Source organism: Scatophagus argus, chromosome 2, assembly GCF_020382885.2.
Source record: "Scatophagus argus isolate fScaArg1 chromosome 2, fScaArg1.pri, whole genome shotgun sequence".
Taxonomy (NCBI): Eukaryota; Metazoa; Chordata; class Actinopteri; family Scatophagidae; genus Scatophagus; species Scatophagus argus.
This window is the reverse complement of record NC_058494.1, coordinates 23,675,700-23,701,581: the sequence shown is the minus strand read 5'-3', so window position 1 is coordinate 23,701,581 and position 25,882 is coordinate 23,675,700. Positions and strand designations below refer to the sequence as shown.

Genomic DNA, 25,882 nt, shown 5'->3' with positions numbered 1-25,882 from the left:
TCATGGGACATGTTGATAATAAAAAAAGAGCATCGACCTGCGATTTACAATTTTCTTGTTCCATGACATAAACCTCACACAGTATATCTTTGTCATTTATCTGATGCTAACTAGTGTACATAAATAAAACTGAAAACTGTGTTGCTCTGTTTCATTACGATAAATTTAAAATTTGAACCGAGCTATTTATAAAGTTCCCGCAGTGTGATGTATAAGGGTAAATAAACTGAGGGTGGGATGGGCTCAGCAGTAGTGGAAGAAAAGGTCATCCATGTGCTTCACAGACAGACACCAGTCCTACCAATTTGTCACTAATATTCAAAAATATCTCCCTCAGAATAATAACGTCTACAATAACAGGACCTCTTATTGCAACACATCACGTCTCAACCGGCGTCTATGCTATTTGTGGAAGCGATAATCTTTACAGCAATCAGCTAGTGGCTACAGCACAGTAAAAATGGTTCCCTCATTTAATTGGCTATAAACAACCAAATTACCTGAGTAGCTGTAGCCAGAGTAGGCCTCGTGGCCAATGGGAGGATGAGGGGAGCATCTGAGTGGCTGAACGTAGCTGTCGCTGGGGAGAGACAGCATGCGTCCCATGCTCAGCAGGTTGCCATGGGAACCCTCCTCGTCCTCAACCTGCACCTGCCATATGAGATCATCACCAGTGTCATCGTCACTGTCACTTCCACTCCCCTCCCTCTCACATACGCAGAAACGCAGAACACACAATCACCTGTGCAGGTGTGTCCACATGCAGCCCCAGGTCTCCGCCCACAGACACGTTGCTGAGGCGTCGGTTGGCCTCCTCCCTCTCCCTCTCCCTCTCCCTCTCCCTCTCCATCCTCTCTTCCCTCTCCTCCATCTCCTCCAGCTGTGCTTCCTTGTTGCTGTCCTCCAGGTGCTTCATCAGAACGGCCACGACCACGTTGACCAGCACGAACTGAGCCGTCAGGACGAAGGTGACGAAGTAAACGGGGGAGATCAGGGGAAGGTAGGAGAGGCAGTGGCGATCTGATGGACGACACTCTCGCAATGTGTCCTGGGCGACGAGGGCAAGAGGAGAGGACAGAGATTATGCAGAAATGAAGAAACCTTATAACAGATAAAGGGATTTAAGGTGCTATTCTGACATTTTAAAGCCCTATGGTGTACTTCCTCTCTTCTCCAACAGAAGGAGATGTTGCTCTGAGTTTGAAAAGACTGTCACAGAATCATTATACACTCTCGCCAAACCCTCTAATGTCAGCAGCTCTTAGTCTGTCATAAAAACAGTGATCTTCTCTCCTCGTATTGCAACGCTTGTCTCATAACTGAGGCTTTGAGACACACTCAAGGACATAAACATGGATTTCGTCGTCTCTCCGTCTTCTTAAAAACTCCCACAGAGCACAGGAGAGAAAGAAAAATAACCTTCATAATCCCATTCCAGTTGTCCCCGGTAGACACCCTGAAGAGCGTCAGGAAGGCCATGCCAAAGTTGTCAAAGGTAGCGTGACGACTGAGACCCTCACACGGGTTTTCTTCTGAACACTCTGAAAGAAGATGAAAAGAAGAAAACATCGTTTGAGGCAGTAAGTGTGAGAGAGGAAGGCGAGGGGACAGAAGAAGGAGAATTATGCGTAGATTGGAACATTGATTCTAAATTGACAAAATTCATGTATGTAACAGAACAAAAATTATGCATGTTACGTAATCCACGGATATCTCACCAGTGTCAGCTGAGGCACACACACACACACACACACACACACACATCACTACTTATTTACATGCATGCACACGCTCATGTGATCGCGCGCACAAACTCACACGGACATGCATGCACGTACACGCACACACACACTAACCCAGTTTTCCAAAGAGCTCAACTCCCAGAGCTGCATAGATGAAGAACAGCAACATGAAGAGCAGACCCAGATTCCCCACCTAGACAGACATGTTACACGCACACACAGATATATACAGCATATGATACACAGAAAAAAGACATGTACAGTATACATCGAGAGAGATGCAAACATGCAAACAGAGAGAAAGAGGCCATAGACAGAGAAGCCTTTGTTGCATTGCTGTTAACCACATCTTAAAAACAGGAGCCATCATGATACCTGGAGTTGAATCATATCTCAGATTTCAGAGGGGCACTTTCATAGCCTGGATCCACGCTTCATGGATCACAAACATCCCTGTTTATTCTAAATATAAAGCAGGGATCTGACTTGCCTTCCCCCCATATTATGGAGACGTCTAATTAGATGATGGCTAAACCTACTGATGAAGCACAGGGGGAAAAGTGGACACCACTGCAAAGACCTGGGTTCAATCCTCAGCCATGGTCTGTCACTTCAAAGACAGCTGGTATTATTTGTGGGTGGGAGGGCAGTGAAGGATCATGGCTATGTTGCTGCATTAGAGATTCCTGCTGGTATTCTCAACCACCTGCGATACCCATTCACATTCGGGAGTAAAAACTAAAATGGATAGGATTTAGCTGCATTTCAGGAGCGGAGACCAACAGTTTATAAATGTCTACTTGGGCTGCGTACCTGTTATGTACCCTGCACCAACCACCCTTCCCCTTTTCTCTCTTTACTCTTTCATTTCTGGTTGGGTTCCCCTGAGGATCGACTGAGCCCATGGAGCTGTGGCAGATCCTTCCAGAAGCCTTCCCTGCACCACAGCCATCGTCCTGGTCCATCATTTTCATTCCCCCAGTCACTATTCTCTCACTTCATATTCAGTGTTAGTCACACTAGCGGCTGTAGAAACAGCAGCACTTTGAGTTAAATGTTAAAGTCAATATGCTAACATAAACCAAATGGCAACATGCTGATATTCAGCAGTAATGACTTAAATTCAGCAAGTGTACAGATGCATTTTTCTGTTAAGTAAAGAAAATAGGTTTAAGAATATTTCAGAATGTCTACCATGTTCACTGTCTTAGTTTAGCATGATAACATTTGCGTACTAGCATTTAACCCACATGAGGCAGTTTTTCAGAAATTTGGTCATAAATTCGTTAAGAGATCAAAGAAGCAGGGTAGCATTCTTTCTGGTGGGATATGAACATGTGAATTAAATTTCATAACGATCCATCCAAAAGTTGTTATTTCACAACTACACTGTATATCAAACCTCATGATGCCGCCAGAGGAAAAGCCAGGGGAACACTACAACAATCAGGCGTCATCCTCCGGGGATCATGAATGTCTCTGCAATATTTCATGACTGTCCATCCCATAATTGAGATATTTTAGCCTGGGCTACAGTAGTAGACCAACATTGCCGTCCATGGAACCAAACCACATGCCCATCTCAGTTGATGGTTTAGTTAAATAACGCTGCTCCAGCACAAAGAAACTTGAACCACACTTTTGCTGCATAGCAGGACAATGTGATCCACATATGCTCTGGCTAATCAAATATGAGCAACTGTCCTTCCCTGTGCTTGTAGCATTGTGCTAATTATACTATTCATCTCTCAGGTATTGACAGAGAGGAGAAAAGTACTGCAATTGTGATAGAGTTTTACTACTCTGCCTCAAAGCAGAATAAATTGCTATGTGGAGTCCTGTGGTGTGTGTGATGAGCTTTCAGACTGGACTTTCTGGTTCATATTTTATGTTTTCACAGATACCAAATAGCAAACGATCGCACCAAAGCAGCCATGAAGTTGTGGTTTAATTGGACATGTATCATCAACACAGTTACATTTAAGAATCAGAAACGAGCTTTTAGCTAAACATGAAGACGTCTTCATGCCTGTTTGGTGGTTATGTGAAGTCAGCTGGTTTAGTGCTAAACAAGAGGATAAACTGCTAAATAAAACAAGCTGTCTGCAGTTCCTCAGAGTGGAAAACCAGGCTAGCAGTTAAAGAGACATTGTATATTTCACAACATCAGTGCTGCCTCTTACCTGAGGCAGAGCTTGTATCACTGTGTCCAGCAGAGCTCTCATTCCTGTAGCCATCTTCAGCAGCTTCAGCACTGAAACATTGCAATATGTCAACTCTTATCAGCCACATATCACCTGCATGCTGTTGTGCTTGTGACTTGCCGTGTGTGTGTACCTCTTGTTATCCTTAGGACTCTCATGATGCGTATGATGGTGGGATTGATGGGGAGGGAAGCATTCAGGTCTATTTCCTCCAGGGTGATTCCCATGATGGACAACAACACGATGGCAAGGTCCAGCTGATTCCATCTACACGTATGCACGCACACACACACACACACATGTGATTTTAGTTCCTCTATGGATGCAGCTACATATTTGTGACTGTCTCTGTATTCATGTTAAAGCTTGAATACCTCTCTTTGAAAAAGCGGCGCAGGCCAAAAGCGATCAGTTTGAGTATTGCCTCGATGACAAAAACCACCGTGAAGACATAATTGCAGTACTTCAGTATCTCCTCAAAGTACTGCAGGACACAGGGACACAAGGACACACACTTCAAAAGCCCACTGTAGCTGTACGGTATGCTTCATTACTATGGTTCTAGGGCAGGTGGTAGAAAGTGTTGCCATGGTTACCTGAGGCTGGTTGTAGTGCTCCATGCTCATGGTGAGCAGGTTTGTGAAGATGATGATGGTGATGAAGAGATCCAGGTAGTTGCTGGTGCACACCGTGTGGATGGATCGGCGCAGTGGGGAGTAGTCAGCATAGTATGGCTTCTCCTGGGCCCCTGCATCACACACACACACACACACACACACACGGCCATTAAAATTCTTCTGAAAAAAAATTAAATGTGAGCTATGAAGTCACTGACGAAGTGGGTGCCAAATGGCGCACTGCTGTGTGTGTGTGTGTGTGTGTGTGTGTGTGTGTGTGTGAATATACAGTCTAAAAGTGCCTCCTCAGGAATTCAGTCCTATCCATCACACACTCACACACACTGCATGGCACCTCAAGGTGTCTTTGGACAGAAACCCTCGCTGTCTGCTGCCAGACAGTTAACTGACTAAGAGGAAAGCACTACTAGAGATTACACTGCAGGGGGAGAAGGACGAAGTGCGACAGAAATGAGACAGAAAAAGACAGGTTAAGAAGTGTGTGTGTGTGTGTGTGTGTGTGTGTGTGTGCAGTACAGTTAAGTGTTTCTGAAGATGTCATGGCCACAAATTATACATGTGCACATACAGTATATATGCAGAAAACAGAGGGTTAGCCTTTATGCGCAATATTACATATACAATATAAGACCAAAAGTATGCGGACGCTGCTTCCTTGAGCATGGTTGGTCTAGGGATGTCTTCTGGATGAAGCTGCATTGCATTCTGGTTGTGCCAGCGCCCTGTCACATGTCGTTCACGTTTCAAATGTCCATTGGGTGCATTTCAAAGTCTTCAAATGATCTGTTCTTTAGAAACCACATTTCCAATATTGTTTAGAGCAGTTTGGCTTAGATTTTATATTTTACAGGCGTAATGCTTATGCACTTGCAACTGATTCACGCTCAGTGTGGCTGGTTGCTAACGGTTTTAAATACTACACACAGCACACCATTTTATCTCTGTTTTGTATCTGTATTATAAGAGCAGAGGGACAACGATCACATTCCTCCTCTGCCTTCACCGTCACTGAATGAGAAGTGACGAATGAACAAACAAGAAAAACTAATTTTGCCATATGGCTTTAAAGACAAAGTAGATAACTAATGAAGGCGTCATGACTTGGCCATCTTCAATAAATATAGGCACGTATGCACATTTAAAAGTGAATTTTACACTTCGGAGACGTGAACTTCAAAAATAGACCTGATGTGATAGCCGAGCAGAGAAAAAAGCTGGGAGTGATGTGCCCTAGTCACGGGTCCAGCAGATTGTCTCTGGCAGCTGTGACAGAGCCAGAACCAATGGGACACTGGGAGCAAAGCTCTTGTGGCTGAATGAAAGCGAACACCTGCAGCAAGCATGTTAGCTTTAGCATTCATAAAAAAGTGGAGGCTGTTACTGCAGGCTATGAATGCAGTGTTGGAATGACATGCTCAAAACCCACACATGGGTGTAATGTTCACATGCCCACATACTTTTGGCCATTTAAGTCTTCCCCTCCCCTCCCCTTCCTGCTCTCTCACTTCTCCTCTTTTTCTCCAAACGTCTCTGTCGCTTCTCCTCCCTCAGCCGCGCCTCCTCCTCCTCCTGCTGCTGGCGACACTTGTGAAAGTTTTCCACCACCACGCCCACAAACATGTTGAGCACAAAGAAGCTGACGATGAGGAGGAAAGAGATGAAAAACAGCAGCATCCAAGGGTTGTTGTTTCTTATTGGCTGCAGAGAGGTAGAGAGAGAAAACGGAGAGAAGAGAGGGGAGGATGTGGCGCAGGGACAAGAAAGGAATAAAGAGGAGGACCGAGGAGTGACAAAAGAGGGTGAGGAGGGGTGGAGAGGAAGAAAAGGAGAGAGCAAAAAAAACGACAAGACAATGTAAATCCTGAGTCAGCAGTGAAACCGCAAGCACTGTCAACTCACATCTATTTATCTGTCTGCCTTTATCTTTCCTTACACCTCCCTCCTCTCCTGAAATACTTCCTCTTTCTGCTTGAAACAAACAGGATCAAGTGCTTCCTGAGACTGACACAAAACCCAACCAAAACACAGTGAAATACAAAATTCACCGGCTGAATGGTTCGTACGTCTCATTTTTTGTTTCCCACACAACCCCTCTCTCCCTGTGTGTGTGTGTGTGTGTGTGCGTTTGTCTCTCTTCACCTGCTGGTCCACTCCGACAGCATCCAGGCCGTCATACATGATGCTGACCCAGCCGTCTTTACATGACAGCACAAACAGTGACATCAGCGCCTGGGAGAGTGAGACACATACAAATCAGTGTCACACTGTCAATCAGTCTGTGAGAGCAAGTGTCAGCTCTGGATATGTGTGTGTGTGTGTGTGTGTGCCTGACAAACCTGCCCGAGGTTGTCAAAGTTGTATTTCCGTCGAACCCAGCGGTACCCTGCCTCCAGACACTGCGTTTTATTGGTGATGTTACTCACATCAAACCCGTCACAGTAGAAGAACTTCCCTTTAAAGAGCTGCACACACAGACAAACGTGTGCACACACATAGAAAAACACACAGAAAGAGTGTAACCTCGAGGTAGTGTAAACAAAGCTTTACACAGCGAGATAAGATGCATACAGTAAATTACTCCGCGACTGCCAGCAGGCCTACTGTATGTTCCAGCTAAGACATCCAAGCACCATCTGGTCCAGCAGGCCTCACAGTCATGACACGCACACAAACACTCCAGCATAGAAGGTTCCCATTAGAGGATAATCCAGTAGTCGTGTGTTTTTGAGAAATATATGTCTGTGTGTGTCAATGTTAGCTTCAGCATTCAATAATTAGTGCCTGTGCAAGAACTGAGTTCAATATTTGCAGGATATTTATGTAAAGGTCTAAAGGAGGAAAATAGAATTTAAAAAACATTTAAAAATAGTATAGTAAGTAAGGATCTTGAAAATCGAAGTGTGTAACAAGAAACAAAAAACAATTACTAATCAAAAGTAGTAATAAGACAAAACATATTTTTGGGTTACAGAAATATTTTTTTGCCTTCTTTTAATTATTTGAGAGCCTTCAAATTTAACTTGGGAACCCATGGGGGTCTCGGTCCACAGAGTGGAAACCAATGATTTACAATGTGATAATCTCACTCATCTTTTGTTTAATATCTTGAACAACTACGACTTCTTATGAAAGAAAAAACAAATCAGTTTGTCTTAAATACTTGTCTTAAAATGATACAAAAATGGAATAAATAAATATAATTTTCATTTCATTGATTATAATTTAAATTAATAATACAAAATTGAATTTAAATTTAATTAAGAATAACATTCTCAGCACAATCCTTCTCTGGTTAAAGCATTGTTTTTTTTAATTACTTCCAGGGACTCTGGTGCATAATCAGCAGCTCATTTGCATTTCCTCCCAATTTTTCCTTTCACTTTTTATTACCTGAGGCATTTTCTGGCCTGTGCCTCGTCTGTTTCAGACTACAGTGATCAGTGTCTTCTTGTAGCACAAAACGCAACAAGCTTTCAGTGTTCAAGCACATAAATCTGGATGAAAATTTAAAAGTCTGCAGTGAGACTCTGTAAAAAAAAAACACCCCAAAAATAATACGGCTTATCTTCAGCCGACAGAGGATGAACAGGAAATACGCAGTACAAATGTTTACCTGGACTCCCAGAATTCCAAACACAATGAAAAAAGCACAGCAGATGAGGACAATATTCCCAATGGGTCTGAGAGATGTGATCAGAGTCTCCACCACCAGTTTTAGACCAGGAGCTCGACTTATCACCCTGCGACACACACAGTCATGCTACATAAGGACACCTGATAATATTAATGGAGTAAATACAGGAGAAGATGTCCCGTGCTCCTACCTGAGTGGTCGCAGTGTGCGGAGCAGACGAAGCACACGGAGGATTCCTAAGATTCGATTACCACTTGCTGACGCGATGGAGACCAGGATGTCCACGAGCGACACAAACACCAGCAGTCCGTCTAAGATGTTCCAGCTGCTCTGCAGGTACACGCCATGTCCAAAGTACAGGCCCATAGCTACCACCTTGACACACACACATACACACACGCATACACACAGAGAGAGGACATCCAGCAAAATTATTCAAACAGTAAAATAATATGAGGTATAAAATGAGTCTGAAAGCAATTGCGATCCCCACCCAGGGAGAAAATTGCCCTTTTACAAGTAAGATGAGAAAATGACTTTGGAGTGATGTGCTCATTCACTAAACGTGTCTTGTTATGGTTACCTTGATCATCATTTCACCCACGAAGATCACAGTGAAGATGTAATTGGACACACTGAGGAACACCCGCTCCTGTCACACACACACACATATAGTTGAGAGTGTGCACAGACCCACAGAGAAACACATTCGTCAATTTAAGGGTTTCGTGTCCCAGCAGCTTTAGCTTTGATTCCAGACTCAAATGAACTGCGATGTGTTAGAAAATGAGCTGAAAACAAATCCACTGCGACAGTAGTAGAAACACAACGAAAACATACTGAGAACAGCACATGCTCTTATAATTACTCCCAAACTGCAGATGAACTCCTTTGGGTTGTGTTGTGTATGTGTGTGGGTGTGCGTGATGCTGTAGAGGACTGAATTTTAAACCTTGACAGTGATGTGTCTTCTTAAAAGGGTTGTTTGAGTTTTAGGTTGTATGTTAGGGTTGATGTTAGAACCAGATTTAGCTTAAACGTACAAGCTTTAACACGTTGTTATGAAACAAATGTTGATGGCACAATGTAATGCCTATATAATAGGGACACCATCTGTGTTCACACTTGTTCCCTGGAAACCTTGTTTTCACTGTGCAATGCCACTGGGCACAAAATTTCCCAGGAAAATGAAAGCTGAGTGGCGTTCCAGTCAGGCTGGCAGACGAGAACTGTTTCTATCTGCTTTCATGTCGCCATTATAGACTAAATGAATGGATAAACTCACGCTTTTGTTCTGTGTTTGTGGTGGTTGCTACTACGAGGAGAAGGGGAAACAATCCAGTTGTCTTTGTGGCAGCGGCACCAACAATAATATCACTGGGAGGTGGGGTGGGGGGGGGGGTGTTTTCAATGCGTTAAAACAACATTTAAAATCGCAGCAATGAAGACTGAGATCATATCAGTAAAGAAGAATAAAACTGATAACAACATTCATAGATCTTCTGTGGAACATTACAAACATGAGGTTTTGGTGAGAGGGTGAGGCACGTATTTTGTCCTCCCACGAGGAGAGAAAACATGTGAACGTGTGTGTTTGCGTGTGCTACCATGCTGTTGGCCTGTATGTCAGGTCTCTCCAGTGCAATGGTGATGCAGTTCAGGAAGATGAAGAGGAGGATGACGTGATCAAACATCTTGTGACCTATGACCCTCTGACACCACAACCTGAACCTAACGAAGAGAGCAAGAGAAAGAGCGCCAAATCAGACATGGTCATATCACACATCATATACATCATTTGTCAGCATAATGTGTGCGCTTTCACTCAACCAGATTTAATTGATAAAAGTGAAAATTGTGTTACTAAGCCTAAGCTTTATCCTTCACACTTAAACTGTGAATTTTCACACATTCTGTAGTTTAAGCCACCAAGGCCACTCCAGAGGATATCAGGGGCTCTGTGTGTGTGTGTGTGTGTGTGTGTGTGTGTGTGTGTGTTTACCGGTTGCATGGAGCGAACAGATAGAGAGACCACTCTTCATGCTCCAGGCACCATTGAGGCTCATATGGCTCCAGTATCTTCTTCAGCTTCTTACATAAACTCTGGAAGGAACACACAAACATGAACGCTTAAAGGACATGAACGCTTAAATATACACATATTTACACGCCCATTAAATGACCAAAGTCATTCTCATGATTTAAATTATGTTACCTGGTGGAAAACATTGGCTCTGTGTTGTAGTAGTACATAAAAATTCACAAACGGACCAGAGGCTTATCAAACTATGTTCCCGAGTTTTCCTCTATCCTACTCACAATTTAAATTCAGCTTATTAAATATTTTCAAAGCTACATTGGTGTCAAAGGTCAGAATTTATGACTCAGCAAGATAATTAGCAGCATCAGATACTGAACTTTTGACCACGCATAAACAAGTTGTTTTATTAACTTGTTTCAACTGGAAATAACTGAAGCAAGACACCATCAAAACGCCTTTTCCTTTCGATTTGATTTGAACACTGACAGTCAAACATCTACATTCATTAATCTTCTTAAATCCTTCCATCCATTTTCTATACCGCTTATCCGTCAGGGTCACGGGGCGGGGGGGGTTGTCCCGGCTGAGGCGGGCAAGAGGTTTACCCTGTCAGTCGCAGGGCCAACACACTAAGGCAGACAACACACACTCACACAGAGGCAATGTAGAGTAGCCAATTAACCTAATGTGCATGTTTTTGGGATTGTGGGAGGAAGCCGAAGCACTCAGAGAAAACCCACGCAGGCACAGGGAGAACATGCAAACTCTACACAGAAGGGCCCAGGGCCCACTGGGATTCGGACCTGGAACCCTCTTTCTGTGAGACGACAGCGTTAACCACTGCCCTGCACCAGCATGCCGCTCTAAACTTGGCAAAGAAATCACATAAACGTAAAGAGCAGCACCTCTTCAGTCTCGTCGTCCTCCTGGTCGCTGTGGTAGTGCGTGGTTAGAGGAGCGTCGTCGTAGCAGAGGTCGGACAGGTGAAAGGTGGTGCCATTGCAGTCGGGCGGGTGGAGCGCAGGCACCTGCAGGTACTCTGGCTGGTCCAGAGATTGCTCCCTGCTGCTGAAGTTGGAGCTTGAGTGCGTGTCGGACAGCAGGGACTCCATCTCCCCCGACTGGCTCTTCCTGTGGAGGCTGGGGGCTCGGCCGATGCTGGTCCAGCTGGAGCGACGGCTCTCTGGCCCGCCGTCCCACAAAGACTGTGAAGACAGCTGCAAAAAACAGCAACTTTTATTTCAAGTGCACCTAAAGATTTAACTCGTCACAAGTTAAAGGTACCATGTGGACTCTTTGGCCAGCAGGGGTGCTGTGGAGCAACGTTTCCATGACTGATGTTTTTTTCTTATGTTCGAGAATCCTGCACACTGGGACAAACAAAAGTGCTGTACGATGAATCAAAATGCGATCACAATCCCACTTCAGGCCTCCATGTGATCTCATTTTGATGTGACAACAATCCTGCTATGTTTGTATCGACCCATTGAATCAGAACAAACGCTTAAGCCGTACCAACAAATGACAAGGGATTTTTTTATTCCTCCTGTGACAAACTGTGAACAGGAAGAGGGAGGCAGGACGCCGATGTAAATAAATCTAACTTGTGTGAGAAACAGAGGAGTAAAATGTGATGGAAGAAGAAGCTTTTTAGGAAAAACAAAAATATGTAAAGTCACCTCAGCTCCACCCACGCTTCACCTGTTTGCCCTGTTTGCTTGGATTAGCTCGGAGTCTAGAGGTGCCGACACTGAGCTTCACATTTGGCTCTCTTTACTATCTAAAATCTTGAATTTCCCTCGGGATCAATAAAGTATCTATCTATCTAAAATACAGTCTATGGAGAAAATCTGATCTCAGTACTAGGTTTAAAATCTTGCCACTCTAAAGAACAACAACTGACCGCCTGCCAACTGCAGAGGTCATGCAAATGTGGAGTGCAAGCTACAGTTTGTCAAAATGTTGTTGATCTGAACACAATCTGCATTTATTCATTTTTTTTTAAAAAAAAGATCTCCATCAAGTGGATCCAAGAACATCCAGACAGTCAAAAATAGACCAAAACTGATCCGGAGCACAAACGCTGACAGCAGGGTGTCGCATATTAACATGATGCAATGGTTGATGAGTGCAGCAACACATATCATGTTTCCCTTGCACTGCACAGGTTGCACTCTCTTTAAATCAACTTTATCGCTCATAGATAATGTGGTGATAATGTACTGAAGGTGAAAGCATGTGTCCAAGGCTCACCGGAGACCTCTGCTCAATGCTGTTGATGTCCATGGAGGCTGCACTCGCCCGGCGCGACTGGACGGAGTTTATGGTGGGTGTGGCAGCAGTGTGTGTGATGACCGGCAGAGGAGGAGGAGGAGGGTGGGGCATGGAGGCTTTGGGGTTCAGGAGACCATTGGGGCTCAACATCATGGCCTGGATCTTGAGCTCTGCAGACACACACAGGCAGACATGAATATTTGTTGTTAAAGGATAATTCTGTTTACTAAAACTAAAACTTACTAAAATGTTTGAGTTTCTCCAAAATGATCTAAGAATGGGATGGGCTGAAGTCAAACAAGAAACGTACAACTACATTAGAAATACCAAAGTTCAACCAGTATGAACTGTTTAGACAGTTAATAATTTAATAATAATCATTTTATTTTACTATATTTATATATATTAATTATATTTTAATTTTACTGTTTGCCTTGCCTGAAGGTTTAAGCAAACTTTATGGTCATCTGACATTTAAGCAATGTCCCTAAACTCACCAAATAACTTGATGAGTACAGTGTTATTATTTACCAATAAGAAAACTGAACAAAACCACAACAGAGATCCATGTTGTAATAAACCAAAATTATGCTTTAAGGTGGGAGACTGTATGTTTCCATACAGCAGTGCATGCAGTACCTGCAGCATACAGCTCTCTCAACTTCTCCTCATCCTCATAAGAGATGGATTGTCTCTCGTCATCTGTCTCAGATTTGTTAGCATCACCCTTAAAACACACACACACACACGCACACAAACACACACGCACAGCACTGGGATCACCACCGTCATCATCATAATCGTCATCATCATCATCGCCATCCTCTTTTCACTGTCTGGAGACTGTTGTAAAAGAAAGAAATATGAGCTAGTCAAGAGGGACGGGAGCGAGAGGCAGACGGGCGGAGGGGATCTCCAGTTTTCTCTAGCTGAGTTATGTGCATGGCTTTGGCAGCGATCTCCTGTAGTCACGCCAATAAAGCTTTACTGAATTTAATTAAAATTCACGCCAGAAAGATGGAGGCAGGCAGCTTTGGCAAAGGGTATCTGTGTGTGTGTGTGTGTGTGTGTGTGTGTGTGTGTGTGTGTGAAAGAGAGAGAGTGTGTGAGAAAGAGAGAGAGAGAAAGATACAGAGCAAGTGCTCTCTGATGCTGCAGATAAAAGATGAAAACTAAACAACAAAAGCTCACCAGCTGTGAATGGCAGGCGATATCAAACACATCCCTACCCTGGAGAGTATTTTGTGTGTGTGTGCATGTGTGTGTCAGCGAGAGAGAAAGATAGAGAGAAAGAGGGGATAAATAGAGAGGGAGAGTGAGAGAGGAAGAGAGGACAACTGAGAAAGAAAGAGTGATGGATAAAGAGAGAGAGAGAGAGAGAGGGGAGAAACCACACAGCCAGGATGGGAGAGATTATTCTCTTGTAAGCAGCTTTGGTATCATCAGCACAACAGAGCTCAATTAGCCTCGTTCTCTCTGCCTCATTCTCTAAGTAGCTCAAACAAAACTGCAACTTTGCCCTTACTTCGGCTTGAAAGCCCTCAACCAAAATGGCTACAAGCAAGTTGAAGAGGACGTAGTTGCCAAAGGTCATGAGGGCTACAAAATAGAGAGCAGCCAGCGGCGAGGTGGAGGCCATCCCGTTATAGAGCACCGCGTTCCAGTCCTCCTGGGTGAGGATCTGCAGATGGGAGGAGATGTGGAGATGGAGAATTGGTAAAAGTATGAGGGGGATAAGAAAAATGCACCATCAAACACAACAGTCGACTGCATACAAGTGCTAGTAGCTGCCATAAAGCATAATAAAAAGAACACTAAGATCAAACTCCACCTTTAATATCTCATTGTCAGTTGAACAGTAATGATGCTCATCAGTGTTAAATGAGCTCCTGCGGTATGCGTGTTTCATTACTCCTCCTCCCCCTCTGCTTGTGAAGCAGATCTTACCTGCCCGCTGGGAGAGTTTTTATATTTTGTTCAAAAAGTCGAGCTAGAGCACTCCCAAATTGGAGCAAATGAAATAATGGAGAGGATCATCAGTGCCGCTACTGGTGACAGCAGCAGCTGCTGTTTCAATCACATTCAAGTTTATTTTATAATTAAACTACATGGATGGGGAAATTCCTCTAAATTAAACACTGACGACGTGATTGTGTGCTCGTACACATCGGTATGTTTGTGCGACAGACAGGGTGTGTTGTTGTGTTTGTCTGACCTGAAACACAGTGACAGTCGCCCAGAGCAGAGAGTCAAAGTTTTTTCTGTCAGGTAAAGTGTCTCCGCTGTCGTGTCGCAAACCAAATTTACAGCCAAACAGATGCATCCCCAAGATACTGCAACAAACACACACACACACACACACATGAACGCAAATAAAACAATAAGAAAATGCATTACTGTCATTACATGGTAATTTAATATGGATACTGTACAGCAAGATGCAGCAATGTTGCCTGTGTGATTAATTGTGTCTGTATAAAGGGGGATGATACATGTGGTAATATGTTCTGTAACTGAGTAAGAAAAAGGTCAGTAGTAATGATGATGATTTTTGTGAGTTTCAAGCAGTATAATTAAAGCTCTTAAAAAGCTGAGAAAACAGTTTGGCTTGTGCCAAAGGAAAGGAAGCGTATACCTGAAAATGAATATGAAGAGCATCAGCAACATGCAGAACGTGGCCACATTATCCATGGTCTTCATCAGCACCACCAACTGCCTCCTCAGGGCAGGAAGGAACCGGACCAGCTTCAAAACTCTCAGCAGACGGAAGGTACGCAGCACCGATAAGCCTCCCTCTGCCTCACCCACAATCTCCCACACACTAAAGACAAGCGGATTATGAACTGTTAAATTCACATTAAATTCAAAGGAATCAGTATGTATAAAGTGAAAGGAGAAAACAGGCCCATGCAGTTTGCAACTTATCAGCTAACAAAGAAGGTGGAGGCAGTGTGCACTGGCACAGAAAAGAAGCCAAGCCTTCAAACACGGATACATAATTTAGCTTGTATTACTACATAATGGAGTGAATACAGAGCCCCTGGACCGAGAGTGCAAGCACATGGCTTCACTGCCAGAACCAGCATCACACTGACTGATATGGAAGACGAGACTGCAGTGCTGACTCAAGGTGAGGACTCTGAATAACAGAATTAACAGAATAACAGAATTCATATTTTGGGGTAAACTTACAGATACACCCCCCTCCCATCAGAGCCCCACCTGATGATGACAATGACGCTGTCGAAGCCATTATAGGGGTTCTTGATGTAGCCAAAGATCCCAAGAGCCAGGAGCTTCAGCAGCATCTCGAGACTGAACAGACTTGTGAACACCATGTTACTGATCTCCAAAACATCTGTCAGCTCCTGCGGCTGAAGAGACGCAGCGTTTGTGGAGAGAAAAGAAAACGGGGGAGAGATTGATGTACAGATATTGGACAGGCACACAGTAAAATGAACAAACAAATAGAGAAGGACAGACTGGCTGTGAGAAGCACAGTTGAGTCAACATGATAGGAGTTTCTAAAAATGCTAGTCAAGGCTACAGTGTAGGTTTATGCAGATAAAGTGTGAGGAGCTGCCTCCGGAGGTGAATGCCGGTGTGGTTTTTACCCACAATCCTTTGGAATTGAACACACTTTTGTTATTAAGGCAATTGATATTGCTCAGAGCAGTGGTTCTCAAACTGTGGGGCCGACCCACTGAGGCACTGCAGGGGGAACACAGAAGGCTGGAAGGAAGCGCATGTAAGGTCGAGTTACTCTGAATCCTATCAAACCAGAGAGTTCTCACGTTCGAAAGGCAATCAAGACTGCTGCAAAACACTTAAAAGTACAAAGATGGCCAGAAGAGAAAATCAAACAAACACGCTACTCCAAAGTGTGTCTGTTGCTTTAATTTTATGTAATATTTTGTATTAGTACAAATTCTAAACAAATGCGATATCTAATTAGTTTTTAATCATTTTCACTTCATTATTGGCAAATGAAGTTTAAAGGAAGGCTGGATTTATTCTTTTATTTGTTTTTACTTTTTAAGATTATCAACAAAATTTAATAACCACAATTCTATTGGACCCATATCCAAGTTTATTATATTCCTGCTTTCAGACAAAAACTTGGGAAAAACTTGTTCACATTGATTTTTCTTCTTAAATTTTAACAAAAAATAAAAAAATAATATTCAGACAACAAATGCATGATTTACATCTGAAATCATTTTGACCCAAAGGAAGAACAATAACATGATTAAAACTTCCATCTAGTCAATATTCCCACAGTAACAGGCGAGAATACTTTTGCGACCATTTTCACATTTTAAATTTGTTTTTCCAGCCCAGAAAAGCACGAGTGACCCATGATGATTATAGAACCACAGCAGTGAATCTGACCTCTAAATATTTTTTGACTCTCTGCAGGGTCTACAGCGACTGGACTGAACAGGTTTAAACCGAGATTTGTCAGCCCACATTCAGCCGTCATTCTGTGATCCACAACCTGTAGTGCTAACGCTAAACCAAGCTAACTAAGCTAACTGTTTCTATGTTCAGGTTCTGAGAATAGCCTTGCTAGAGCAAAACAACTTTTAATTCCAGCTTGTTATAAGCATTACTGTGCACTTTATACTGAAACAAGAACCCGTTCCTATTTAGATCTGCACACATTTTTATGTAAAGCTTCTGATTTCTTTTATTGCTTACTCTTTAATCCTATTGCTCAGAGACACCTTTGTCTCAATGTACAAAAGTTCTGTTTTTTCATACCTTTTCCTACAAAATAAGATTTTACTTAATTGTTAAGAAGAATTTCTACAACGGAAAAGCATCGAAGACCACTGAAAAATATTAAGTCCTGTTCTCACTCATCTGACCACCATCGAGCTCTTGTCAGGTCGTTCTAAACTTTTAAATGCTGGAGCTACACAACAGCATCGGGTGACATTTTCTCATATTGTGGTTTATTTATTCCAGCTCATCAAACCAAACCAACAAAGCAGTGGAATTAACTGTGTCTCTGAGCATGCTCAGTGGCATCTGCTTCACACAGCTACTCTCCTGAGATTGAAAAAAAAAACAAAAACAAAAGTACAAAGTCTCTGAGGTGTTTCGGACTAAACTACACTGGTCACGCTCATTGACATGAGGGAATTTCACCCAGTGAAACTGCATGGCTCTTCAGTCCTATAGATAGAGACATATAGGGAAAAAAAGGCTATATTCAGTCATTCTTTTTCAGTGTTGGTTTTGGTCTCTGCAGAAGATGGTTAATAATAATAATTAAAAAAATAAATAAATAAAATAGTGCCCGGCCTTATCGTTTGAGAAGTTAAGGCAGTCCACATCTATCATTTTGTTCAGGAAATGGGCCACTCAAAATCTTCCCCCATCTCCCACAGACTTTCCCTGCCTTCCAGCCAATCACAAAGTCAAATCTGTCCTCCTCCTCCTCCTCCTCCATTCTCTCTCTCTCTCTCTCTTGCTCGCTTCTCTCGCTCTGCCTCGTCTCTCCAGCGCCGCTCACTCTCTCTCCCTTTCTCCTGTCCCAGGGTCACGCTTTAATTAACACTTCAGGTCTTATGAGTTTCTCCATCTCCTGATGCATGCATGCACACACCCACACACAATCACGCACACATATGCGCACTTCGTGATCCCATATGCTTGGTGCTGTAAGTGTTGATTGGAGGGTAAGTTCATTGACTCCACCACACACAGTGATTAGCACATCCATTTTCAATCAAACTGTAGTCACATATAATTTGCAAGAGGACGGGCACACGGCTATGCACATTCTTACACTCACGCACACAAACATACCTGTTCGTGGTACTCTATGCCCATCGACAGTGTGTTAATAAGGATGGCAATCATGATTCCTCTGCTGAAGTATCTGCTGCCAACAATGAGATCGAGTTTAGTTCGGAGTCCCGCCCAGCAACGCTTGCACAGCCTTGTCTTTGGCTCAGACACCTGTGCATCACCGCGGCAGGGGCTGCCACAATGGCACGGGCTGTTACTATGACACGGGCTGTTGCCATGGCATGAGTTGCTGTAGCCATGATGCTGGTCTTCAGTCTGATCGTTAACATTTTCACCATCGTTAAGTTGGTTGTAATAGATGCAGTACGGGCATACTGAAGACTCTCCTGGGACTTCACCTGGTAGCGGTAATACAGGATGCCCAGCACATCCACCTGTATGGACAGAAGGAGGAGGTGATACAGACACACAAAAACCCTACATGCACAAGGCCATAATAAAGAGCTGATCCTGTATGTTGCACATTTTGTCATTCAATATATTCTGTGCTCAGTAAAGGATAGCACCTTCATTTCATTTCTGGGAGACAAAAATTCAATAACATGGAAGCCACTGTGCAGTTGGGATGCTTTTGTGCAGAAGGGGAGATCTTTTATTAGAACGTCGATGTGTGTTTCCGCGTGTGTGTGCTGGGGGAAGGGGCGTGGATTGAAGCGGGAGTAAGATTTCAGTGGAATTCATTAGCTAGCAGCTTGGGAGGAATGCTCCAATGACATAACAACAAACACTAATCTAGTACGAGCAGTTCACTTGCCATCACAGTTACAACGAATCCATTTTTCACTGGAGACTGATAGTGCAAATCCAATCTAGTCATTCTTTGGTGTCTTTGTGTCTATAGACAATTTGGTGTGCATAAGAAAACTTTGCTGAAAATGGCTCTGTTCTACATATGCAAAAAATAAACTTATCTAGAGGTGTAATTTTCAGAGTTTCGGCCCCTAGTGCATGCAACAGCATACTGAATAATTTCTACTCAGTTTTTTTGTATGTGGGAAGTGTCCCAGCTACAATTAGAATTTCTTACTGAGTTCTATTAAAATTTGACATCTTTTCTGTTACTTAACCAATTTTACACATCGAGCTCACTTCATCCATCATGGGGAGCAGCACTCGGCATGTGAAATCTGCTGTATGTCCTCTGAGACTGGAGGAACTTTGAAAAATCTTTTGGCTTCGGCTTGGAGACTACACATCTTTAATGGAAAGCCTGCATTACAAACAGGGGATGTGGAGTTTGCAGGTGTTGCATGACCCTTACAAGAGATTCAAAGTCAAGATGTCTTAGCCATCTTTGTTTTGACCCTCCATCATTATGTGTGTCTGTGAAGTACCCCTCAAAAACCTTCACATCGCAGAAGCCACAACTTTAAAATTCTGAAGGACCTGATGGGAAACCTTTCTTTGACAGCATTCTGTATTTAAGCCTAATAAGGTGTGTGGTGTAGGGTCTAGAGTGACTTGACGTTGTCTGTGACAAGACATGCTGCTGCTCGGGCTTTTACAAAATGCATCTGTGCACGCTGTTGTAAATGTGCATTTGTCTTTTCTTTGCTTCATAAACCATAACTCTTATTCTCCATTTCTGTGGTCTACAACTCTCATGGGATTACAATGCCCCGAGAGTGATCTTACGTAAGAGATACACAGATGTGCTGCCCAGGAGCCAATTGCCCAAATGTATAAATACACCACAGTGTTCTTGTATTTACTTTGTCTTAATCAAAGTCTATGACCAGAAGCTTGTCAATGCATTAACTAAAAAACAACACTGTGCAGAAACTAGCATATGAAAGCTCCTTTCTCAGAATGCTTTGAGCAACAGAAACAAAAAAAAATCAATTCCACTCAGTCTGAAGTCTGAATGCTACTGGGGGTACGTGGGAGTTTAGGTTCTTTTGTAATTTGGGTGAACTGACCCTCAAAAATTATTTCTTAAAAAAAGAATTAAAAGAAATAAAGCAAAGCAACCCAAATCTCTCTGACAAACACAAACTGATGAACTGCTAGAATACAGGGGTTTCTGCAAATGGCCTCCACCATGCCTCACCATGCTCTGCCACTAGCTGTGGCAGTCTGTTGACAGTCTCTGTGGCAGCCAGCCTCTTCTGGTTCCAGCCCTTTGGATCCAAGTGACTGAAGAGGGGCGAAATGAAGGGATAATTAAAACCATTCCCTCCGTTACTGACAGCAGGCTCAGACTGAGGCTGATGATGCTGGTGGTGATGCTGGTGATGATGATGATAAAGCTGATGAAGGTGTGACAGGTCATTGGGAGCGTGGCCGGAGTGTCGGTGGGCAAGTCCGTTCATTTCCCCGACGCCGCCCGCTCTGGCAGCTCCGCCACCTCTGCCTTTTTGGCATATGCACACGCAATGAAAGTGCGTGCGCGTCTGAGCATAGCAGCGGGACAGTCGTCGCCACGCCTTGCGACCCAGGTGCGCCAGGTAGCGGATGATCTCCTCGTAGCAGCTTCCTGGTTGGCTGTCACTGGCCAGCGTGGAGGCTGATTGGTGGAGCTGGCGGGCGCGCTGCTCCGATTTCATTAAGGCGTGTTCCCTCTGCTTCGTTTCAGAAAACTGGGTTGCTATGACAACTAGGCACAAGTTGATCATGAAGAAAGAGCCCACCTGATCAGGACAACACAAACATTACTCAGTGTTGTAACAAAAGGTACAGCGTACTGCATGTAGATTTTTTGCACGTTTTTCTGCGTGTGTAGGTGCACTTACTATAATGAGGAAGATGAAGTAGATGAAATTGTAGAAAGAATGTGCATCCATAACGTAGTACATGATGTCTACCCAACCCTCTAGAGTAATTACCTGTATGAACGCACATGCACACACGAACCAGAGTAATCACAGTAAAGCGTGCTGTGTAGTGTGCATATCAGTTACAGATGAAAGGTGTATCACAAACCCTTCAAATGTTTACCTGAAAAATGGCGATCCATGCATATCCAATGTTATCAAAGTTAATAGCTCCTTTGTGTGGATTTAATTCCCCAGCTCGACACTCATTGTAAAACTGGAACCAGTTTACACATGGCACTGGTTCATCCACTCTAGGTCCCATCTCTGCATGGGCCTCATCAGCGCCCAGGAAGCAGGAAGTCCCAGCTACACGGCGGCGAGGCACATCAGAGCAGCGAAGCATCCCATTTTCTCTTTCAGTTGAGCAGATGAAGGGATGGTCATCGGTGCCATCTGGCCGATAGTAGCCACTCAGGAAGGAAATGTTATATCTCCTGAAGAAAAGGGAGGCGAATGGGGAAAAAAAAGGTCACAAAAATATAGTTGGCTATAGAAATGATACTAGTTATTCAGATCAATTCATTTGTCTTGACCCTTCACAAGGTTTGATGACAGTAAGGAAAAAAATGGGCTTAATATACAAACTGTAAGTTTCTGGACAATTTCAGATAAAGTTCACACAATTTTAAGGATGATAAATCATTTTATTGACCTTTTGTTTGCACAAAAGGTCAGTGCTCAGGAGAAAACAGAAAGACAGTATGAAATACACAAGGGTGCTAAAGGAGGAAATGAGGAAACAAGAGAGAGAAAAATACTGATGAAGGGAAAAGAAGAAGAGAGGGAGGCAAGGTGCAGTGGAGAGATAAACTATCAATCATCTGTAGTGTTGAGAGGGTTCACAGAGGAGTGAAGCTGCCTCACTTCTTATTAGGAAAGGTCATTTTGTTGTTTATGAAGCATTAAAAACATCCAAATTATTAAGTTGAGTGGTTAAGTAGTTGGCTAATGTGACCACAGGGGATTAAAGACAATAACAATATGATATTTTCTGATACAGCTGCACTATGTTAGAAATGACTTCTGTGTTGGTGGCTGTCTGGCAGTCATTGTAAAGTGTTGAGTCAATGGGTCTCCAATGTGACAACAGAGAATTACCGGGTAGTAACCACGATACGGCTGTCAGGGAATATTATGTGAGCGAGGTGGTTGAACAGATGTGAGGCCAGGAGGTGAACATGATGTTATCTGATGTTATGTGATATCATATGATCGTGTTTGTGAACATGTGAGCGTAAGCGAGAGTGATGGTGCGACAGCGTGATCGAACATGACGAGAAGGACGGTGTAAAGTGGAAATGAAGCTCTGAAGGTCTGCGTTAAAGCAGCCACTGAGACCCTGAATAACGCTACACATAATTCACTTAACCCTCTTAATCCTTTGACTTGTGATCTCTAATGCTGAAGGGTTCCAGCAGGAAATACATTTACTTCCTCCCAGACGGAGCTGATTAGAGAACAAACAAGATCAGACTATCTGTGATATTGATCCCCTCTTAGAAATAATAGCAGGGTGAAAGGAGCTAATCAGTGGTGAGCAAACTTTTGAGATTAATGAGGTCAGTGCATCCCAGTGTTGTGACATCTGCCGGTTACTATAGTAACTCACATCTTGACATCCTCTCCCATGAAACAGCGGTTCCTCAGCAGCCCCGCCCACAGTTGCACGCCAACGATGCCGAAGATGAAGAAGACAAAGAAACACAGTGCCAGCACGTTGCCCAGCATGGGAAGTGTGTCTAGTAGGAGAGTCACCAGGATACGCATACCTACCAACACACACACACACACACACACACGTACAGCACAAGTGCAATAGGAAACTGCACTCTAGACACTACAGACTAGCAAAGATGTGCACTGAACCCTAAACTTTAATGTCAGTCACAGGAAGTGTTGGCCAGACAGGAGGGGTCCTTTAATGTATTCTGTACAAAACTGGAGCAGTGCAATTAATTGAATGGCAAATAATTAGAGTTCAAACACTGATAATTGGTCTCCACTCTGCTGAAGAGTGCAGACACAAAATCTTCCTCTTTGCTGCTTCAAGACTTGGCTACTTCAAACACACTCCAATTTTATTAGAACTCAGAGTTGCGCCAAGGTCACCGAGTGTAGTAAAAGAAATGTTATGTTGGCTGGCCGGTTTGTGCGATGAGCTGTTAAGAACAACTGCAGCATCACAATGATTTCCATGACTTTGTTCACTGCGCCCTGATTTGTTTGCACATGCGTATACCAAAAGGAAGGCGGCTGCTGTTAATAGCTGGGGCAGCTTAGGAAATTAAAGAAATGAAGTGGAATTTACAATGCAGTGAGATACAAGGACAGTGACACATTTTTCATTGTCTTGGCTGAGACTAATGAGCTGAATGACTTTCAGCTCAAGTGATATGTTTTCACACCAGGTGAACAGTGTAGGAATTTCACACCGTTATACATTGTCCACCAATTATGGGGGACAGACAGATAATTGGACAAGTTGACATAACCTGCAAGAAGGTTTTCCACAGTCATCATATTTAATATTTTGTTAAGTCAGTGGCTTTCTGGAGTCTATAACACACAGAGCTCAGCACACATTCGGTATCTTTCCTGCTCATGCTTTGCCAGGGTTTTACTGCAGTCATCTTTACCTTTGGCATGTTTCAGGGACCTTTGCCTTCATTCTTGTCCTCAGCAAGTCAGACAGACAATGAAATGGATTGCTCTAAAGTCAGCAACTTGTCCAGTCAAGATTGTTCTAAGGTCTGACCATTAAAGTCTCTTTATTTGCCTTCTCTGTTCTCTCTTTACAATCTTTGACCTGCTGCATCATCTTGAAGTCAGGAGAATCCTATATTGCTCACCCATATTGGATGTGAAGACACTTTAAAACTCTTAAAAAATTTAAGCCAGCGCTTTAACCTCACGGTCACTGTTTAATTTAAAATCCATCATACTTGAGCACAGAGCCAAAACAGCAAAACGCAATAACAGACTGTGTGCAACACTTGGAGCGTGTGTTCGAGGAAAAAGGAGAAATACTCACTGGGAACTCTGTTGATGGCTCGCAGTGGGCGGAGAACACGGACGGTCCTGATAGCTGATAGGCTGACGTTGTGTCCATCAAGCGAGTACTCCAGCATTCTGCGGAGCGGAAAAGCCACTGCTGTGTCACTGGAATCCTGATCAGCCTGACCTTGGCAAACCCTGAACGTCTACTGGGAATCCAGCAGAACGCAGTGCACTGTCTCTGGGACACATAGCCTTTTAACTACCAATCACAGAGGTCTCTGTCTCTCAGGACCGAATGATGCCATTGTCATTCTACTGCTGTCACACACACACACACACACACACACGCACACACACACACTTTGGTCTAAACACGCCAAAGCACGCGCACACACACGCTTGACATTTAACTGGCATTAAACAAGTGTCTAAGCTTTACACAAAACACACACGTACACACACTTTTGGCTCATATTTAATGTCAGATGCGCGTGTGTGGACATGCATGCGAGTGTGTGTGTGTGTGTGTGTGTGTCTGTCAAACACTCACCCCACTATAACAATGAAGAAGTCCAATCTGTTCCATGTGTCGCCTAGGTAACCATTCTGACCTATGACCCCAAGAGCCACCATCTTCACCAGCATTTCCCCGGCAAAAAACACAAAGATCCCATCATCCAGAGCCTGTGTTCACACATACACACACACACACACACACACACATGCCCAGAGGATTAGTGTAAACTGATTAAGTGGGAAAAAATTAAAGCAAAAACTTTTCAGACCCTAGATAATGAAGTCTCACAGCTGAACATAATTGGTTTGTAATTTCAGATTGTGACCATGTGTGTGTGTGTGTGTTACCTGCAGCAGGAAGGGGGTGTGGTCACAAGGCTGGAACATCCCTAGAGTCACACAGTTCAGCAGGATGGCCAAAATGCTCACGCGCTCAAACCATGTGGCACAAGGTTAAGGATCGACACCACGGCAGGTTTGAACACAGTCACAATATTCAATATGAGCACATTTCAAGATGGAGTCTCAGCCAATCACAACATGCCAAACAGATTGCTGCTTGCCACTTCAGCTCCATAATCAGACTTTTCTAGTACCTGTTGAGATGTCGGCAAGCAGTAAACCAAAACATGCCATCAGAGAATAACAGGTGAGTGTTGAGATTTGCCTAATGAAATTACAGATGGTGACAACTTAAACATTAAACAATACAAAGTGTTTCAGTAAAGTTCAGTGCTCTCTCATTTGGGCCGTCGATGAAGGAGGTAGAAGAGTTTAACACGTCACTCAAAAACATCCCATTGTCACCTTAAGATTGTGAAGAAGATGAGAAATTATTATCAGACAGTTTTCATTCTCATCAAACCATTCAGTGACCCCTCGTGCCCTGCAGGGAATTTTCGGCATTCATTATTTTTTTTCCATTCATTTATCTGGTGAATCTTTATTCAGCCAATGGTAATGTCTTTAGCAATGCAGAGGAAATCGTGAGGTTTCTTTCTGAGCAGACGTAAAGTAGACGTTGTCTTGCAGTGTAACAAACATTACTGGAATGAACTTATAAAATATCTGTCTGAGCACACACACACAAACACACACACACACACATACAATATCATGAGTGAATATTGTGCCTCACAGCTTATAAAATCCAATTTGCAAGCACTGAACTGAGTGTACTAACCTAAAAAGCATTTTTTA

At 43.4% G+C, this 25,882-nt stretch overlaps 1 protein-coding gene across 1 annotated transcript in view; it reads right to left on the bottom strand.

The window, feature by feature from the left end:
* Positions 1-25,882, bottom strand: part of LOC124049904 (voltage-dependent T-type calcium channel subunit alpha-1H-like) — a 40,168-nt gene that overhangs the window by 4,822 nt on the left and 9,464 nt on the right. Inside the window, exons 4-34 of the mRNA XM_046372020.1 lie at positions 25,031-25,124; positions 24,717-24,850; positions 24,201-24,298; positions 22,779-22,938; positions 21,291-21,603; positions 21,086-21,178; positions 20,404-20,983; positions 18,351-18,727; positions 15,756-15,907; positions 15,169-15,354; positions 14,749-14,866; positions 14,059-14,214; positions 13,173-13,260; positions 12,513-12,703; positions 11,165-11,476; positions 10,221-10,321; positions 9,826-9,949; positions 8,802-8,870; positions 8,409-8,593; positions 8,198-8,324; positions 6,921-7,046; positions 6,724-6,813; positions 6,090-6,282; positions 4,543-4,694; positions 4,321-4,430; positions 4,080-4,213; positions 3,926-3,996; positions 1,857-1,935; positions 1,420-1,541; positions 743-1,048; positions 501-651 (exon numbers count right to left, since the gene is read on the bottom strand). Of these exons, the coding sequence (XP_046227976.1) occupies positions 501-651; positions 743-1,048; positions 1,420-1,541; positions 1,857-1,935; positions 3,926-3,996; positions 4,080-4,213; positions 4,321-4,430; positions 4,543-4,694; positions 6,090-6,282; positions 6,724-6,813; positions 6,921-7,046; positions 8,198-8,324; positions 8,409-8,593; positions 8,802-8,870; positions 9,826-9,949; positions 10,221-10,321; positions 11,165-11,476; positions 12,513-12,703; positions 13,173-13,260; positions 14,059-14,214; positions 14,749-14,866; positions 15,169-15,354; positions 15,756-15,907; positions 18,351-18,727; positions 20,404-20,983; positions 21,086-21,178; positions 21,291-21,603; positions 22,779-22,938; positions 24,201-24,298; positions 24,717-24,850; positions 25,031-25,124 (5,192 nt within the window). The remainder of the gene's footprint in view (positions 1-500; positions 652-742; positions 1,049-1,419; positions 1,542-1,856; positions 1,936-3,925; positions 3,997-4,079; positions 4,214-4,320; positions 4,431-4,542; positions 4,695-6,089; positions 6,283-6,723; positions 6,814-6,920; positions 7,047-8,197; positions 8,325-8,408; positions 8,594-8,801; positions 8,871-9,825; positions 9,950-10,220; positions 10,322-11,164; positions 11,477-12,512; positions 12,704-13,172; positions 13,261-14,058; positions 14,215-14,748; positions 14,867-15,168; positions 15,355-15,755; positions 15,908-18,350; positions 18,728-20,403; positions 20,984-21,085; positions 21,179-21,290; positions 21,604-22,778; positions 22,939-24,200; positions 24,299-24,716; positions 24,851-25,030; positions 25,125-25,882) is intronic.